The sequence below is a fragment of the Pleuronectes platessa genome, chromosome 3 (assembly GCF_947347685.1).
Source record: "Pleuronectes platessa chromosome 3, fPlePla1.1, whole genome shotgun sequence".
Lineage (NCBI taxonomy): Eukaryota > Metazoa > Chordata > Actinopteri > Pleuronectiformes > Pleuronectidae > Pleuronectes > Pleuronectes platessa.
The window spans coordinates 15,767,573-15,785,824 of NC_070628.1; the positions used below are offsets into that span (position 1 = coordinate 15,767,573).

The following is an 18,252-nucleotide window of genomic DNA, read 5'->3' on the forward strand; positions in this document are numbered from 1 at the left end:
CAGGTTGTCAGAGAGATAACTTCCCAAGCAGCAACAGAGAGCAGGAGTAAACAAAAGAGAAAACAGTGTCTGGCCGCTCCCTCACACTCACGTGGGCGAGCGTACAGATGTGTTTGGATACATGGTGATAAGAATGTGGCTAAATAAGGCTTGAGTCAAGGGTGTGATAAGAGCTTCTGTCTCTATCAGAGATTGAAGACAATGAAGAAGACATGAACTCTATGACCCATTCGTCTGACTGAGAGCATCCCCTTTTTATAGTTCAAACCTGCTGGGGTTATCTATAGTGTTTTACCTGTAGAACCTGTAGAGGGAGAGAAAGAGAAGGATGCAACACAGACCTCTGATTAGACTCCATAAGGATGCCCTTTTATTATACTTTAGAAAATCTATATAAATAACCTGATTAGTTTAACAGGAGAAAATTAATCAGCAGCTAATTGTTTAAGTCGTTTCTCTTTTTTGTTTTTTACTAGCTTTTACAAAGTAAAAGTATCATTTCAAAGTTTCAAATGCAATTGCTTGGACATATTACATTGAAGTCAGTGGATCCTGTCGGAAGTTTGGACACAGCAAGATGACTGAATACATCACTTTGGGTACATTCTTCTCCCCTTTTCTGCTGTTCGTTGCATTTTAGGCAAAAACAGTTAATCAGTAAATGAGCATGGCCCTTAAAAGTATAGATTTCAGATGGATAGACAGACAGGTATCCAAAATTAAAACTTCTGTGAAACTTCCCTCCTATTATTAAAAATCCACAGTCCCTGTTTGTATTAGATTAAAATACACCATAAGAATAAGAAAATCTTCAGAGTTTCCTTCAGAATTTTTTGTCTGGAATTATCTTGGATTTGATGGGATTATTTCTTCGCTGCAAGATTTTTTCATCAAGATTCATAAATTACTCTCAGGCAAATAAAGGCTGCAAAGTGTTGAAAAGAGCCCCATCTCGTCCCCTGATCCGACTCCACACCACGATTTAACGGGTGCTTCCTGGACCCATATTTCACCCTTTCACCAAGTTTTGTTGTAATCCGACAGATAGTTTTTGTGTAATCTTGCTCACAAACAAACAAACAGGGACAGGGGTGAAAACATAATCTCCTCACAGGAGGTAATCATGTGTTACAACAAAAACACAGAAACTCCTTCTGGTGGTGAAATTAGGTATTTTAAATTGTAGATTCTGACCCACAGAAGAAGTTAGAAAGGAAAGGATGTATTGCCCTCATTGTCAGCACACAGGGGGCGACCTTGTTCAAGTGAAGCCCAACCATTCCACTGGCATCTCTTACTGTACCTTCTTTTAGATGCAAGTTTTGTTGTAGCAGATTTTTTATGATTTAATTATAGAATTCTTTGAAAAAATGATGTCCCTTATTTGTAAAATATACACAATCTTTAATATAAAGTAGCAAATTTCCGTTCATACTCACCTCTTTGACTATTCTGAAATGATATTGTACTTACTGTGGTTGAATGACAAATTTGAATAGTTGTATAAATGTAGTCTGCTCTTAATGTTTACTTACCTATTTGTTATCCTAAGGCCTGAAAAGAAAGAAATTAGTTACATTTAAACTAACTAAAAGGTTCAGTGTGTCGAATTTAGTGCAATCTAGTGGTAAAGTTGCATTCCTAGCATGAAAGAGAAACTGTGGTAACCTTCATTTGTCATAAAAACGCAAAAGGTGTTTAGTTTGTCCAGTCTGGACTACTGTAACAAACATGGCGGCCTAAGTAGAGAAGAACCGTTTCGATGTTAATATAAAGTATTTAAATATAAAGGACCCATTCACCAGCAGTTTGTACAATCTAGATGATTAAACACTGGTGAAAACACCATTAGGATAATTTTATATTCAAATTCTGCCAATAGAGCCATTTCTCCTAGATCTTACACACTGGCCCTTTAATTTTAATTTTAACGCCTGCCAAAGTTAAGAGGACTGTTGATCTCAACATACAATAGTTTAACAGAGAGCGTGCTGAGGAAGAGGACAAAACACACTTTACTGCACATGAACTATATTAAAAGTTATAAAAAAAAATCACTTAAGCTTTCTTAGAGGTCTCATATCAGCCATATCAATCTATATAAAGACAGTGGTAAAATACCATAAAACATCTTATGAATTATGGACTTTGATACCAAATGGTTAATTTTACAGTTTAAATCCTAAACGTCCGTTATTACCATGGTGATTTGGTTGATACACGCCATTATCAACAACGTGGACAACACTCTGTTGTTTAAAGCAATTTACTTCCTTCTTCTGTTGGACTTTACTAAATCATTGTTTGAATTTGTGGGAAGTCTAAATAATTGAGTCAGGCCACTTTGCTGTCAAGGGGAACTGAACCTTTGAAAACACAGATATTAAACATGCTGTTTTCAACAACATCACATATTCTGAGTTGACTTCTTAACAAGCTACAACCTTCCCTTTTCAATGTAAATGTTGCACATTTCAACAATAGTACGATAATACTGACAACAGTGATAATTTGGTCACTCTTATCATCATTTAATCCTCATACAAACTTTTTCACTGTATAAAAAAAAAAAAATGGAAATGAAAGACAAACGATTATATAAGTTCATGCAGTTCTGAAAAATTCCACAGTTCAATCCCCCTCTTTGTCTATTTTACTGAAAAGGTTCAGTGCTCAAATCCATAAAGGATGAAATGTGAAAGAAAAGAACAGTTGGCCATGGAGGTGTGTGGCACAGTACACAGTCAGTGTACGCTCAAACATTACTGTGGTATGTCTGTAACCCGGCTGACAGGATCACATTTTATTACTGTGCAAGCCAGGACATGATGGCAGAGCAGTTCAGGCAGAGAGGTGGACGTCCTGTGAGACGTGAAATGCAAATCGGAGTCTGGGACAGAGATACTGCTCGTATGAACATAGGGAGAAAGAAAAAAGGAAGGAATTTCTTTGTGTGTGAGAGAGAAAAACACTAAGTTTAATATGTAACATTTAAAGCATTTAAACCCCAAAAACTATAACACTAAAACAAGTAACTAGATGGACCTTCAGTTGAGCTACAGAAACTTTTAAAATCTTAGAATTATATGAGGGAAATTTACAATATAGTTTTTAACATGTTATTACTCAAATCACTTGGTTGACAGGGTTTTCTGGAAACCAATTACCTCACAAGTTATTAAAAGCTGAATGAAACTGTGGTAGCCATTAATTCATAAAATGTTGAAATCAAGAGCATCACCCCTCACCGAAGACATCATTGTATATCTAAGACATTTGAAGACTGATGTTTTGTCTTTTCTCTGGCTTTATGATTATTTACTCAGACCTGCTTTGCATGATGAATATTATGTTGACTTGACCTTTACCTGATTCATACTCATCTGTAAGTATTCAGTCTCCACCTCAATTGGACAGAATCCGTAAATAGAGGAGTGGACACTTATTATTCTCTTGCTGAAAGGCTTTTTCTTCTTCCTGCTTGTTTGGTGCCTGAAAGGCAGCAACATGAGCCCCCACACTGTGGGAAATGCGCTCAATGCTGTATGAACCTGTTCAACAGGATACAGCACAGTTACTAATCTCTGGCTCTAAGGGGAACCTGCTACATATTGTGCAGGGAGAAGCGTGTATAAAAACGTTGGCTCTGGACAATTACAAGGTTTTTCTTTTATTAATGCTAATTATTACACATAACATCAGTCTGACTCTGTATTTATAATAAAGTTTACAATAATGTACAATATGCACCATTTAAAAAATAAATAAATACAGTAAGGTATTTACAGGACACATATGACCTTCGTAAAATACTTGAAAAATGTATTTTTTAGAAAATGCATAAAAATATTTCAGAAACACTCATCTGACGTAAATTGAAACATACATGTTATAAAAAAGTTTCATTTTTTTTTTGCAGGTTGACTTCTGGATTTAGTGATGGTTTTAGCTGCAGAGGAAAGGAAAATTCCATATCCCCTCTTTGTCCTTCCTGTTTATCCTAGACATTACCGAGCTTAAAATGTTTAATGTTAAAGGTCCATTGTGTAAGGCAGAAATTGAATATTAAATAACCCTAGCGATGTTTTCACTGGTGTGTAATAATCTAAATTGTATGAATTGTTGTTTACTTTACCCTAGAATGGGCCCTTTATATTTAACTACTTTATATTTACGTGGGGAAAGGATCCTCTCTACAGAGGCCGCTATGTTTTTTACAATAGTCCTAACTGGACAAAACAAACACCGGAACACAAGTTCTCTTTCATGTTTGGAGGTTGAACCTTTAATTTAAGATCAGATATTCGATTTTGACTTCTCATATCCCATAAATTTAGCTCCTGAGAAAAAGCCATTCTCTTGTCTCAGCCTGATCCATAATTAAGATCGTAAAATTCTCCCTCCACTAATCTTTATATATCTCAAATAATGAGATTCTTGAAATTGAGATCCACAAGGGAACATGACTGGCTTGCACATGAGCCTACACAGTATCTGACATTTGTGATCAAATTTAAGTGTAAAAAAACTCTGAGAAGCCAATGAGCAGAGCAGAAGAAATTCTGGACACGACAAAGTTCCCTCTAGTGCTACAGATCAACACACTGCACATTTTCCATGACCTTCGACCATGACAGTCCACTGAGAGAAGACGCGTGCATTAGCTCTACAAACTTAGCTCATTGCCTGCCTGCTTCGCATATCCGGTGGCAGCAGATCCAGCAGGTTGTCCTCTACTATCAACCCACTGACATTCAGAAGGGGACAATCTGCTATCTCCAGAGGAAGAGACTCCAGACGATTCCCCTTAATCTCCAGTCGGATCAGCTGAGCCAGGTTGGCCACGCTAGGGCTTAGGTATGACAGGCAGTTGTTTCCAAGAGCCAGCGTCTTTAGCTTTTTACAGGAGAACAGCTCCTCTGGCACCATCTCTAGAGAGTTGAAAGCAGCGGAGAAGAACTGGAGGCCTTGTGGGATGCCCACCTCAGGAGGAAGAGATGTCAGCTGGTTGTGGGAAACATCTATGTGCCTGAGCTTGGTGCAATAAAACAGTCGAGAGGGAAGCTTCCTCAGCTTGTTCCAGCTGAGATCTATCGTCTCTAGGGAGTGCAATTTACTGATGTGATCAGGGATGTAAGTGATTTTGTTGTGCCACAGTCGCAGGGTCACTAACCGGCGACAGTGCTGTAAACTCAGTATCTCCTCAACAGTGGTCAGTTTATTGTCTTTCAGGTCCAACTCCTGTAGAGTGTTCAGGCTGAAGACAGCACTTGGGATGCGCTCCAACTCACAGCCCACTAACTCCAGTGAAAGCAGGTTGGTTAACTTCTTCAGGCTGCTGAACCCCTGGAGTCTGACACCTTCATTATAGATGCACAACTTCTGCAGCTGCACTGCTACATCCCCCACGCTGGGTGGGATTTTTGAAAGGTTGGAGCGGAAAGTGAGGAGTCTCAGAGCTCGAAGGTCTCGAAGGGAGTCCAGATTGGCACTTTTGGACACCTCAGTTAAGGGACTGTTCAGATGAAGCTCCTCCAGACCACTCAGGGTGTACATCCACAAAGGTACTTCATCGAAATTTTCAAAAGATAGACGAAGGATCTTCAAATGTTCCTTCAGGTGGTTCAGGGCCGGCAGCTGGAGCTTTGCTTGGCAGTAGAGCAGCGACAATTCCTGGAGAGAGTCTAGCTTTGCCACAGTCAGTGGGATTGTAACGTTTTTAATTTGCTCCAGTTTGAGCGATTCCACCTCAGACAGCTCAAACACGGTGTCGGGAAGCCCCGGCAACATTGACAAGTGCAGTTCCAACAGGTTATTTGTGTTCTTGACAAGACGGTCGCGTAGCTTTTTGGCGTTCCACTCGTGGTTGAGGTTGAGCTGATGGAGACGACTCTCACTGACCTCAGACAGAAAGACAGCAAATCTCTTAGAGTAGAGGGCATCATATTGGTCCACAAGGTGCAGGAGGAACGCAAAGTCATTCATTACGTCTGGTATATCATTAATACCTGTCTCTAGTCTGACCTGGTCAAAGGAGTACACTTTGAGTGGCCGGTGGAACAGCCAGTAGAAGGAATAGATACACAGGAGACCATACACTCCCACAAAGCAGATGTAGCAATAAGCAAGCTTGGAGAAAAGATGGGCTTTGTTGTGGTTACAGCAAAAAATGTCAAAACCAGTCAGTTCAGGAGGAACGTAACAGTGCACTACAATCTCAATGTTTGGTGCCATCACTGCAGTGTAGATGATGATCAAAAGGAACTTAAAGACCTTGACCGATGTCTGTAGCACATACATGACATACAAGAGGTCTGCCTCCTCTACATGAGTTCTCAACTTCTTAACCTTTTCAAATAGAGCTTTGGCCTGCTCGCCTTCCTTCTTGTCCAGGGCGGAGAGGGCAGACTGAGACTCTGGGGTTTTCTTTTCTGGATTAGACTTGACAGACAAGGAGCGAAGAAGCCCTGTGGTCTCCTCCTCATCCCCTCGTCGCTCTGCGTGTTCCTTTGAGGTGGTGTTCCTCCTCCAAATGACCAGCTTCTCCTCTCCTCTTTCCTCCGACACTTCACTTAGGGCCCTCGTGGTCCACGGGGAGTCAAAGCACTTCACGAGGATGGTCACAAAGAGGTCAATCTTAGAAGATGTCCCGGGGAACTTGAACCAGAAGCTGCTTGCTGCCATGAATATCACAGTGTGGATCACGACGAGGTAGGGGAAGTACTTTGCGTACCAGTGGACGAACCTCTCGTAGCAATAGTGATTAACAAACAAATACTGATGGATGTCCAGGTTGTTCTTGCGGCCGGTCACCTCCACCATGATGGGACTTGCAGGTTTGACCAGTGTGTGCTGCCTTGTCTTGTTCTCTGCGTAAGTGCTGATGTGGCTGCAGTCGATTGCCTCTGGCGTTGGGCTGGTGAAGTGACTGGGCAGGCATGCAATCTTGTCTTGAGTGAGCTGTGGAAAAAGAGATGCATGAATTAATTAAGAAGGGAGCAGACAGCAAGTATTTATGATTGAACCGTGAAATTAGAAATATGTATAAGTGGACAACAATAAACATGTCCCCTCCCAAACAGAAAGCCCTGCTCCTGAAATTACTTCAGGAGTCAGCAGTCTGGCCGATACTTTAACATGTGAGGCCATTGTGATGGCGCATGTTTGCATAATGCACGCCTAACTGCTGGTCTAGCACGCCCCCTAACAAAGGCAGGTAAAGCCAGAGAGGAGGCCCACATTTCCTTTACGCAATGGAGGTCATTGACCAATCACAAATAAGTGGACAAGCTGACCAATCAGAGCAGACTGGTCTTTATTGGAAGGGGGTCTTAAAGAGAGGAGTAAAACCAAGCATGAAAAGAGGAACTGCAGCAATGGACAGTGTGAGCAAAGTGGTTTTACATTAGAGCCTGTAAACCTTTTCAAGTAATTCATTAAAATAATTTACCTGAATTTAAGCATAACATCTCTTCTTCAAAGGTTCAGTATGAAAGATTTAGGTGAAAGGGATCTAGTGGAATATAAAATAATCCTAGTGATGTTTTTTCACTAATGTGTTTCATCTAAATTTTATGAATTGTTCTCTCTACCCCAGAAAGGGCTGTTTATATACAAATACTTTCTGTTTACATCGTAAACGTCATAAACTGTTTACATGTTTTTATGACAACTGAAGGCTATCACAGGTTCTCTTTCATGTTTGGAAGGGGAGGGTGAGGTGAGGGGTATTCAGCTGCAACAGGCAACTTCACCATTAGATGTCAATAAATTCTACACAGAGAACCTTTAAGTAAGGGGTTTTGGAAATAGATTCAAGTAAATGTAGAGAAAATCTGCTCTGACTTGTATTAAACAAATCAGCACAATTACATTTTAGTGTAAATTAAAGACATGGATCCGAATGCGTAGAGATATAGATATTTTAAGAGCGTGTACCAATGATTCCTGAAGCTGTTATAGAAACTTTTAGTTTATATTATATACTGTGTTTTAAACTTTGTTATTGGCATGGCAATGACGGTCCTCCACTTTGGATGGATTGCAATAAAACGTTGTACATTCGTGGTCCTCAGAGGATGAACTGTAATAACTTTGGTGTTTTCTAACAGTTAATTTTCTGATCAAGCTTAACTTGTTGTTCCTATTTACAATGCAATGATTACACAATCTAGACTCAGGGTTAAACTTGTCCTCTTATAGATGATTCCTTTGTAGTAGTCCTTTGCCTCAGTAAAGTTATGCTCTTGAGCAACACACGCACCCTCCTCACTGAGACAGCATGTTGATGAAACACAGGAACGAGTAACAAAAGAGGACAAGTCTGTAACGCTTTTCTTCTGTGCTATATTAACGTGACACAGAAGTAATAAGCTGGTGGTGAGAGACACATTAAGGAGCAAGTTACAGCTCTGAATGTACAGTAAGTGGGTCAGGAGAGCCAAGTTAGTTTAATCTCTCTTTGTTTCCACCTGACGTGGAGGTCAAGAGCTTGTTCTTTACACATAGTACAGCAGATACACATGCTGCCACTCTCTAATTGGGAAGGTCAGGCTGTCATTGGTTAATAATGATCATGTCACTAAACAGGCTAAAATAAACATTTAAGAGCATGTGATCAGGGTTTGTTTGTAGATGCCTCACCTGCAGGGTGCAACCAAAGACTCCGATCATCAGCATGGCAATGCACAGGTACTCTGAGAAAACATCCCACCACGGCTTCAGCACCCGAAACTTGGAGTTCGGCTCTGTGCCAAGGTTTTTCAGTTCACCCACCGGGATCATCCTGGCTGCTGCGGCTGCTGCTCCACGCTGACGAGAGAAACGGGTGGCTGTTAACACTGAGGCCAAACTAGGTTTTCAACACAGTGCAGCCTCCGGAGAACATCTTGTCAACGGTTTTAAAGTCATATGGCGCAGAGAAGCAGAGTATGTGTCAGCAGTGAGTGTTTGGGTTCACTATTTACACAGCAACTACAGGCTTCAGGTATCTATGGCGTTAAATACACGAGCCGCCTGCTCCTGTGCTCAGGGTGAGTTCAAAGTGGATAAACTAGTTTGACAACAAAGTCTGACTGACTGAAACTGAGAAGAACTTCCATTCAGGAAAACACTGACAGCATTTTAGGGTATTTTTTCCCTGATAGATACAAAGTACTATAGTTGAAAAATCCAAATATATATGGCAAATCATAAAAGATATAATTACATTAAAAGTGTCAAAGTAGCCTGTTTAAATGCTGATGTGTAGAAGCTACACAACAATCAACAAACAAGTGCAGTTAACTTTTTAATCCTTTTTGTGAGCACAGCTACTTCTTGTGGTTCAGAGAAACTGTTAAATGTCACACCATGAAACTTCATACATGTGAAATAAAAGTCACATGTTCTATAGTTCATTAATTTCTGTATATATCTTGGAAGTGGTAGCACAAACAGAACAGGAATCACACATATTGTGTTTTTTCTGCTTTAAGCAGGTAAATTCGACTCACCTGAGCCCGGAGAAGATCCTCAGGTGTCTGTTCAGGATCAGGATCGGAACTCAACTTCTCATAGTTTAACACGAGCTCACCGGTGTCAAGTTACCGAGAAACAGCACAGCACATACCCCTTCAAAATAAAGCCCTTTGTCGTTGACAGGCCAGTACAGTACCCGTGAGAGCAAACTTTACCAACGATTAGAAACAAAAAGGAAAATCAATTATGTTAATGTTAATGTGAAGGAATAATAATAATAATAATAACAATAATCATAATAATAATCATAATAGCAATAATAATCATAATCATAATAATAATGTAGAGCACCTTTCAATATATAGTAACAAGGTTCTTAAATATAAATAAGAACAATTATTCATAACTTAAGACTGATGTTTTGTCATTTCTCTTGCTTTATATGATTATTTACTCAGACCTGCTTTTTATGCCGAATATTATGTTGACTTGACCTTTACCTGATTCATAATCATCTGTATGAATTCAGTCTCTTCCCCCTTGTTGGAAAGAATCCGTAAACAGAGGAGTGGACACTTATTATTTAGCTGCTGAAGGCTTTTTTCTTCTTCTTGCTTGTTTGGCGCTTGAAAGGCAGCAACATGAGCCCCCACACTGTGGGAAATTCGCTCAATGCTGTATGAACCTGTTCAACAGGATACAGCACAGTTACTAATCTCTGGCTCTGAGGGAACCCGCTACATATTGTGCAGGGAGAAGCATGTATAAAAACGTTGGCTCATGACAATTACAAGCTCTTTGTCATTCCTGTTTATCCTATACATAACTGAGCCTAAATGTTTAATGTTAAAGGTCCAGTGTGTAAGGCAGAAATTGAATATTAAATAATCCTAGAGATGTTTTCACTATTGTGTAATAATCTAAATTGTATGAATTGTTGTTTTCTTTACCCTAGAATGGGCCCTATATATTTAACTAATTTATATTTATATTTATATTTATAAGGGGAGGGTGAAACTTTAATTTAAGATCAGATATTCGATTTTGACTTCTCATACCTCTTAAATTCAGCTCCTGAGAAAAAGCCTATCTCTTTTCTAAGGCTGATCCTTATTGAAGATCGAAAAATTCTCCCTCCACTTAGATAAGTGGAGGGAGAATTTAGAATTTTTCTCAATAATCTCATTATTTGAGATATATTAAGATTAATATATCTCAAATAATGAGATTCTTGAAATTAAGATCCACAAGGGAACATGACTGGCTTGCACATGCGCCTACACAATATGTGACGTTTGTGATCAAATTTAAGTGTTTAGAAAACTCTGAGAAGCTATTGAGCAGAGCCCTCTAGTGCAGTGGTCACCAGCCTTTTCGAGCCCAAGATTACTTTTTAATTCCAAACTTAAGCCGAGATCTACCATTACATTACAGTTCATTTAGGTGACACTTTTATCCAAAGTGACTTACAATAAGTTCATCAACCATGAGGAACAAACCCAGAACAACAAGAATCAAGAAAGTAAATTTCTTCAAAAAAGCTAAACTACAAAGTGCCATTTAAGTGCTACTAAATTGTTAGTTCAAACTTTTATTCACGGTATAGTCAGAAGAGGTGTGTTTTTAGTTTGCGGCGGAAGATGTGTAAACTTTCTGTCCTGATGTCAATGTGGAGCTCATTCCACCATTATTTTTTGCAAAATTTCTGTTAAAGGCAGAATGTATAAGAAATACATATACACAGAGAAAGGCAGTTATGCAAATGTTTCTATTCAATGCTCAATATTCAAATTAATATCAATTCAAATTTACAACGCAAATTATGTAGCTTCTCAGTTCCACATCATGTTCTGCAGAGGAGCTGCTACTGCAGCACAATGTTTTTTAATATAGGCTTAAATTTGAATATGGCCACAAATATGATTATTGCCTTTATGAAACAAGTCCCTTGTACTCAAATAAATACCAGTACTACACAGTATGAAGCTGTAGGTCTTCCGCTCCAGCAAATATTTCACAATAAAAAAAACTTTTTAAACAAGGGAATGGAACCCATCAACAGAAACGTTTGAGTGCTTTTATTTTGAAAAGGCGTACAGAAAATGTTGCAACCATTTGTTTGTGACATAGATTCATCAGATAAACATGAAAAATCATTTGAAAGATCATCTTCTCTGTTTATTCTGCTGTGTCCCACAATGTTAATCCCTCTATGACACAAACGTATTTACATCACTTCTTGATCCCGTTTCAATGTAAAAGCACTCCAGCATTTCACCTTCTGAATCCACTCATTTGTTCGAACGGGCTTTGTTTGTTATCGACAGACCGAAAGATGCTCATCTTCATACCGTAGAGTCCTGATATTTACTTTAGTTCATGAACCAGCTTGTTCTTGAAGGAAATACAGGAGATAAAGCTGCAGCTCCACTGCCAGTAGCAGACACAGAGCACGTGTGAAAAACAGACAACCGACACACAGCTTGTCTGTAGCGCCATGACAGCCAGTGAGTCCAGAGAGTTGGGGGGTCGACAATGAAGACTGGGAGATCAACCGTCGACCACTGTTCTAGTGCTACAGATCAACACACTGCTAATTTTCCATGACCTTTTAGCGTGTCAGCCTTTCATCAACCATGAAAGTTCACTGAGAGAAGATGCGTCCATTAGCTCTACAAACTTAGCTCTTTGCCTGCCTGCTTCGGATATCCGGTGGCAGCAGATCCAGCAGGTTGTCCTCTACTATCAACCCACTGACATTCAAAAGGGGACAATCTGCTATCTCCAGAGGAAGAGATTCCAGACGATTCCCCTTAATCTCCAGCAGGGCCAGCTGAGCCAGGTTGGCCACGCTAGGGCTTAGGTATGACAGGCAGTTGTTTCCAAGAGCCAGCGTCTTTAGCTTTTTACAGGAGAACAGCTCCTCTGGCACCATCTCTAGAGAGTTGAAAGCAGCGGAGAAGAACTGGAGGCCTTGTGGGATGCCCACCTCAGGAGGAAGAGAGGTCAGCTGGTTGTGGGAAACATCTATGTGCCTGAGCTTGGTGCAATAAAACAGTCGAGAGGGAAGCTTCCTCAGCTTGTTCCAGCTGAGATCTATCGTCTCTAGGGAGTGCAATTTACTGATGTGATCAGGGATGTAAGTGATTTTGTTGTGCCACAGTCGCAGGGTCACTAACCGGCAACAGTGCTGTAAACTCAGTATCTCCTCAACAGTGGTCAGTTTATTGTCTTTCAGGTCCAACTCCTGTAGAGTGTTCAGGCTGAAGACAGCACTTGGGATGCGCTCCAACTCACAGCCCACTAACTCCAGTGAAAGCAGGTTGGTTAACTTCTTCAGGCTGCTGAACCCCTGGAGTCTGACACCTTCATTGTAGATGCACAACTTCTGCAGCTGCACTGCTACATCCCCTACGCTGGGCGGGATCTTTGAAAGGTTGGAGCGGAAAGTGAGGAGTCTCAGAGCTCGAAGGTCTCGAAGGGAGTCCAGAGTGGCACTTTTGGACGCCTCAGTTAAGGGACTGTTCAGATGAAGCTCCTCCAGACCACTCAGGGTGTACATCCACAAAGGTACTTCATCGAAATTTTCAAAAGACAAACGAAGGATCTTCAAATGTTCCTTCAGGTGGTTCAGGGCCGGCAGCTGGAGCTTTGCTTGGCAGTAGAGCAGCGACAATTCCTGGAGAGAGTCTAGCTTTGCCACAGTCAGTGGGATTGTAACGTTTTTAATTTGCTCCAGTTTGAGCGATTCCACCTCAGACAGCTCAAACACGGTGTCGGGAAGCCCCGGCAACATTGACAGGTGCAGCTCCAACAGGTTATTTGTGTTCTTGACAAGACGGTCACGTAGCTTTTTGGCGGTCCACTCGTGGTTGAGGTTGAGCTGATGGAGACGACTCTCACTGACCTCAGAAAGAAAGACAGCAAATCTCTTAGAGTAGAGCGCATCATATTGGTCCACAAGGTGCAGGAGGAACGCAAAGTCATTCATTACGTCTGGTATATCGTTAATACCTGTCTCTAGTCTGACTTGGTCAAAGGAGTACACTTTGAGTGGCCGGTGGAACAGCCAGTAGAAGGAATAGATACACAGGAGACCATACACTCCCACAAAGCAGATGTAGCAATAAGCAAGCTTGGAGAAAAGATGGGCTTTGTTGTGGTTACAGCAAAAAATGTCAAAACCAGTCAGTTCAGGAGGAACGTAACAGTGCACTACAATCTCAATGTTTGGTGCCATCACTGCAGTGTAGATGATGATCAAAAGGAACTTAAAGACCTTGACCGATGTCTGTAGCACATACATGACATACAAGAGGTCTGCCTCCTCTACATGAGTTCTCAACTTCTTAACCTTTTCAAATAGAGCTTTGGCCTGCTCGCCTTCCTTCTTGTCCAGGGCGGAGAGGGCAGACTGAGACTCTGGGGTTTTCTTTTCTGGATTAGACTTGACAGACAAGGAGCGAAGAAGCCCTGTGGTCTCCTCCTCATCCCCTCGTTGCTCTGCGTGTTCCTTTGAGGTGGTGTTCCTCCTCCAAATGACCAGCTTCTCCTCTCCTCTTTCATCTGACACTTCACTTAGGGCCCTTGTGGTCCAGGGGGAGTCAAAGCACTTCACGAGGATGGTCACAAAGAGGTCAATCTTAGAAGACGTCCCGGGGAACTTGAACCAGAAGCTGCTCGCTACCATGAAGATCACAGTGTGCATCACGACGAGGTAGGGGAAGTACTTTGCGTACCAGTGGACGAACCTCTCATAGCAATAGTGATTAACAAACAAATACTGATAGTTTTCCAGGTTGTTCTTGCGGGCGGTCACCTCCAACATGATGGGACTTGCAGGTTTGACCAGTGTGTGCTGCCTTGTCTTGTTCTCTGCGTAAGTGCTGATTTGGCTGCAGTCGATTGCCTCTGGCGTTGGGCTGGTGAAGTGACTGGGCAGGCATGAAATCTTGTCTTGAGTGAGCTGTGGAAAATAGATACATGAATTAATTAAGAAGGGAGCAGACAGCAAGTATTTATAATTGCACCGTGAAATTAGAAATATGTATGTGTGGACAACAATAAACATGCCCTGAAATAACTTGGTCAGCAGTCTGACCATTGTGATGGCGCATGTTTGCATAATGCATGCGTAACTGCTTGTCTGGCACGCCCCCTTAACAAAGTCAGACAAAGCAAGAGAGGAGGCCCACCTTTCCTTTCCGCAATGGAAGTCATTAACCAATCACAAATGGTGGAAAAGCTGACCAATCAGAGCAGACTTGGCTTTTTTGGGACCGGGTCTTAAAGAGACAGGATGTGAACCCAACTTTGGTGTTTTCTAACAGTTTATCTTCTGTTCCACAAAACTTGTTTTGCCTATAATGCAATGATTTTACATTCTTGACTCATGGTCAAGAGCAGATACCCTCTTCCACTCATTTCCTCTGCTTTTGAACTGTTAAAAGGGGCATCCATTTTTTCCAAACTGGATTTGAGAAATGCATACCATCTACTTCACATAGGGGAGGGGGATGAATGGAAAACGGCCTTTAACACCCCTAGCGGCCACTATGAGTATCTGGTTATGCCATTTCGTCTAACCAGTGCCCCAGCAGTTTTTCAGGCCCTGGTCAATAATGTCATGAGAGACATGTTAAAAAAGTTAGATTTTGTATACCTGGATGACATTATGATTTTTTTCAATTCTGAGGATGTGTAGTTTGTCCGACGGGTTCTTCAGCGCCTGCTGTAGAATCATCTTTTTGTGAAAGATGAGAAGTGTGAGTTTCATCAGCGGATTGTTTCCTTCCTGGGGTTCATTGTGGCACCCAGCAGCATCCAGATGGATTCTGCCAAAGTCAGTGGAGTCACGGATCCTTCAGACAGAAAGCAGCTGCAGAGGGTCTAGGGCTTTTCAAAATTTAGAGACGCTTCATCAGGATCTACAGCTCTGCATCAGCCCCTCTTCATGCCCTCACGTCCCCAGGAACCAGGTTTTCATGGAGTCCCCAGGCAGAGGAGGCCTTCCGTTCTCTTAGGCAGCAGTTCTCTTCTGCACCCATCCTCACCTTGCCTGACCCGAAGCTTCAGTTTATCGTCGAGGTCGACGCCTCTGGGGTGGGGGTGGGGGCAGTCTTCTCCCAACGCTGCCCAAAGGATAACAAGGTTCACCCCTGTGCTTTCTTTCCAGGAAGCTCTCTACTGCTCAGAGAAATTACGATATAGCCAACAGGGAACTGCTGGCTGTTAAGCTGGCTCTAGAGGAGTCGAGGCACTGGCTGGACGGGGCTGAGCAGCTGTTTTTGGTGTTGACCGACCACAAAAAACTGGAGTACATAAGGACTGCTACAAGACTAAACTCTCGTCAAGTCATGTGGTCACTTTTTTTTTATCTATTTGATTTCAATGCTGAAACGGAAAGTGCTGGAGGGGGCAGAAATCTCGGCAGGCTGCCCGGAGAATCGTCTTTTTGTCATGCCCATTTTCCGTCCGCAGGTCCTGCAGTTGGGACACTCCTCCAACTTCAGCTGTCACCCAGGGTTTGCCTGCTCCATCAGTGTCCTTCGTCGACGTTTCTGGTGGCCAACGCTGAGGGAGGATGTCCAGGAGTTCGTCGCTGCATTCCCGGTCTGCGCCCAGAATAAGACCTCTCGCCAGTGGCCCTACGTTTGCACCACCCTTTGCCCATTCCCCGGCGACCCTGGTCGCACATCTCAATTGACTTTGCTACAGGACTCTCTCCTTTCCAGTGTGTTTATGGATATCTGCAACCCCTATTTTCTGAGCTTGAGGAGGAGATTACAGTGCCATCTGATCAGGCCTTGGTTCGCTGCTGCCATCTCACTTAGAGAAGAGCGTGAGCGGCTCTTCTCCGCACCTCCAGCCGATACAAGCGTGAGGCTGACAAATGCCGTTCTGAAGCTCCGCAATACAGAGTTGGCGAAGGAGTCTGGCTGTCAACCCAGGACCTTCCTCTCTGCCTGGAGTCCCACAAGTTGGCACCCAGATTTGTGGGTCTGTTCCCCATAACAAAGGTGGTAAACCCTGTGGCAGTGCAGCTCAAGCTCCCCAGGACCATGAGGGTCCATCCGACCTTCTAAGTTTCCAAGGCCAAGGCCGTCAGGACGAGTCCGCTGGCTCCCTCCTCCAGACCCTCTCCAGACCCCCTCCACCCCCCCGTAGACCAACCAGGGACTTCTGGAGCCGTCCCTTGAGGGGGAGTTACTGTGACAATCTGTTCTTTCTGGGGTTTTTTGTATTCACTTCCTGTTTTATTTTGATGTCTTGGTTCTTGTGTCTAGTGTCTAGTTTTACTTCCTGTAGGTTTCCCCACACACCTGTATCTTGTAATTCAGCTTGCCCTTTTTATACCCTGTGTTTCCACTCACCCAGATTATCATCGTCTCCTTTGTGTGCACATGCTTTCAAGCCGTAAGTTCCTCGTGTTTGCTTGCCTGGTTTTTGACTCTGCCTGGATAATGTAATTTGGATTTTTAGTTTTTTCCCTTATTGGACTTGTTTGCGTTCACCGACTGCCTTCCTGAGTATGACCTTTGGATTGAAGTAAAGTTTGATTTTGAACTGTATTTTTGTCTCCCGTGCTTCCTTCTGCACCTGAGTCCCAGGTTTGTACAAAAATGTCAAAGAACGAGTAACAGAAGAGGACAAGTCTGTAATGCTTTTCTTCTGTGCTATCTTAACGTGAAACAGAAGTAATAAGCAGGTGGTGAGAGAAACATTAAGGAGCAAGTTACAGCTCTGAATGTACAGTAAGTGGGTCAGGAGAGCCAAGTTAGATTAGTCTCTCTTTGTTTCCCCCTGACGTGGAGGTCATGAGCTTGTTCTTTACACATAGTACAGGAAATACACATAATGCCACTCTCTAATTGGGCAGGTCAGGCTGTCATTGGTTATTAATGATCATGTCACTAAACAGGCTAAAATAAACATGTAAGAGCATGTGATCAGGGTTGGTTTGTAGATGCCTCACCTGCAGGGTGCAACCAAAGACTCCAATCATCAGCATGGCAATGCACAGGTACTCTGAGAAAACATCCCACCACGGCTTCAGCACCCGAAACTTGGAGTTCGGCTCTGTGCCGAGGTCTTTCAGTGCACCCACCGGGATCATCCTGGCTGCTGCGGCTGCTGCTCCACGCTGACGAGAGAAACGGGTGGCTGTGAACAAATTAGGCTTTCAGCACAGTACAACATCCTGAGAACATCTTGTCAAAGGTTTTAAAGTCATATGGCACAAAGAAGCGTCAAATGCCTGAGCAGACCGCTCCTGTGCTCAGGGTGAGTTCAAAGTGGGTAAACTAGTTTGACAACAAAGTCTGAATGATGTAGGACTAAATGCTGATGTCTAGAAGTCACACAACAAAAATGGACAAACAAGTCCAGTTAACTTTTTAATCCTGTTTGTAAGCACAGCTACTTCTTTGTGGTTCAGAGAAACTGTTTAACATCACATCATGAAACACACTGGACTTTATACATGTGAAATAAAATCACATGTTCTATATTTCATTAATTTCGGTATATATCTTCATAATGGTTTGGAGTTATCTCCCAGGTTTCAGCACAGACACAACAGGAAACACACAAATTGTGGTTCAACTCACCTGAGCCAGGAGAAGACCCTCAGGTGTCCGGTCAGGATCGGAACTCGACTTCTCATAGTTGAACACGAGCTCACCGGTGTCAAGTTACCGAGAAGCAAGACAGCACATCTCCCTTCAAAATAATGCCCTGTATCGTTGACAGGCAGGTACAGTACCCGTGAGAGCAAACTTTACCAATGATTAG

General features: G+C 42.3%; 2 protein-coding genes across 3 annotated transcripts; both read right to left on the reverse strand.

Moving 5' to 3' along the window:
* Positions 1-342: 342 nt before the first annotated feature.
* Positions 343-9,612, reverse strand: LOC128437200 (volume-regulated anion channel subunit LRRC8C). The gene is made up of 3 exons (XM_053419255.1): positions 9,495-9,612; positions 8,644-8,811; positions 343-6,960 (listed from the first exon to the last, which is right to left on the reverse strand). The coding sequence occupies exons 2-3, from the start codon at positions 8,782-8,784 to the stop codon at positions 4,675-4,677; spliced, it is 2,427 nt and encodes an 808-aa protein (XP_053275230.1). The 5' UTR covers positions 8,785-8,811; positions 9,495-9,612; the 3' UTR covers positions 343-4,674.
* A 1,910-nt stretch (positions 9,613-11,522) lies between these two features.
* LOC128437355 (volume-regulated anion channel subunit LRRC8C) lies at positions 11,523-18,252 on the reverse strand. Of its 2 annotated transcripts, none has more exons than XM_053419470.1 (3): positions 18,069-18,252; positions 17,435-17,622; positions 11,523-14,425 (listed from the first exon to the last, which is right to left on the reverse strand). In XM_053419470.1, the coding sequence occupies exons 2-3, from the start codon at positions 17,573-17,575 to the stop codon at positions 12,140-12,142; spliced, it is 2,427 nt and encodes an 808-aa protein (XP_053275445.1). In that variant the 5' UTR covers positions 17,576-17,622; positions 18,069-18,252; the 3' UTR covers positions 11,523-12,139. The 2 variants fall into 2 exon arrangements, with proteins under 2 accessions (XP_053275445.1, XP_053275446.1); XM_053419471.1 differs by having other exon boundaries at positions 17,435-17,602; positions 18,069-18,156.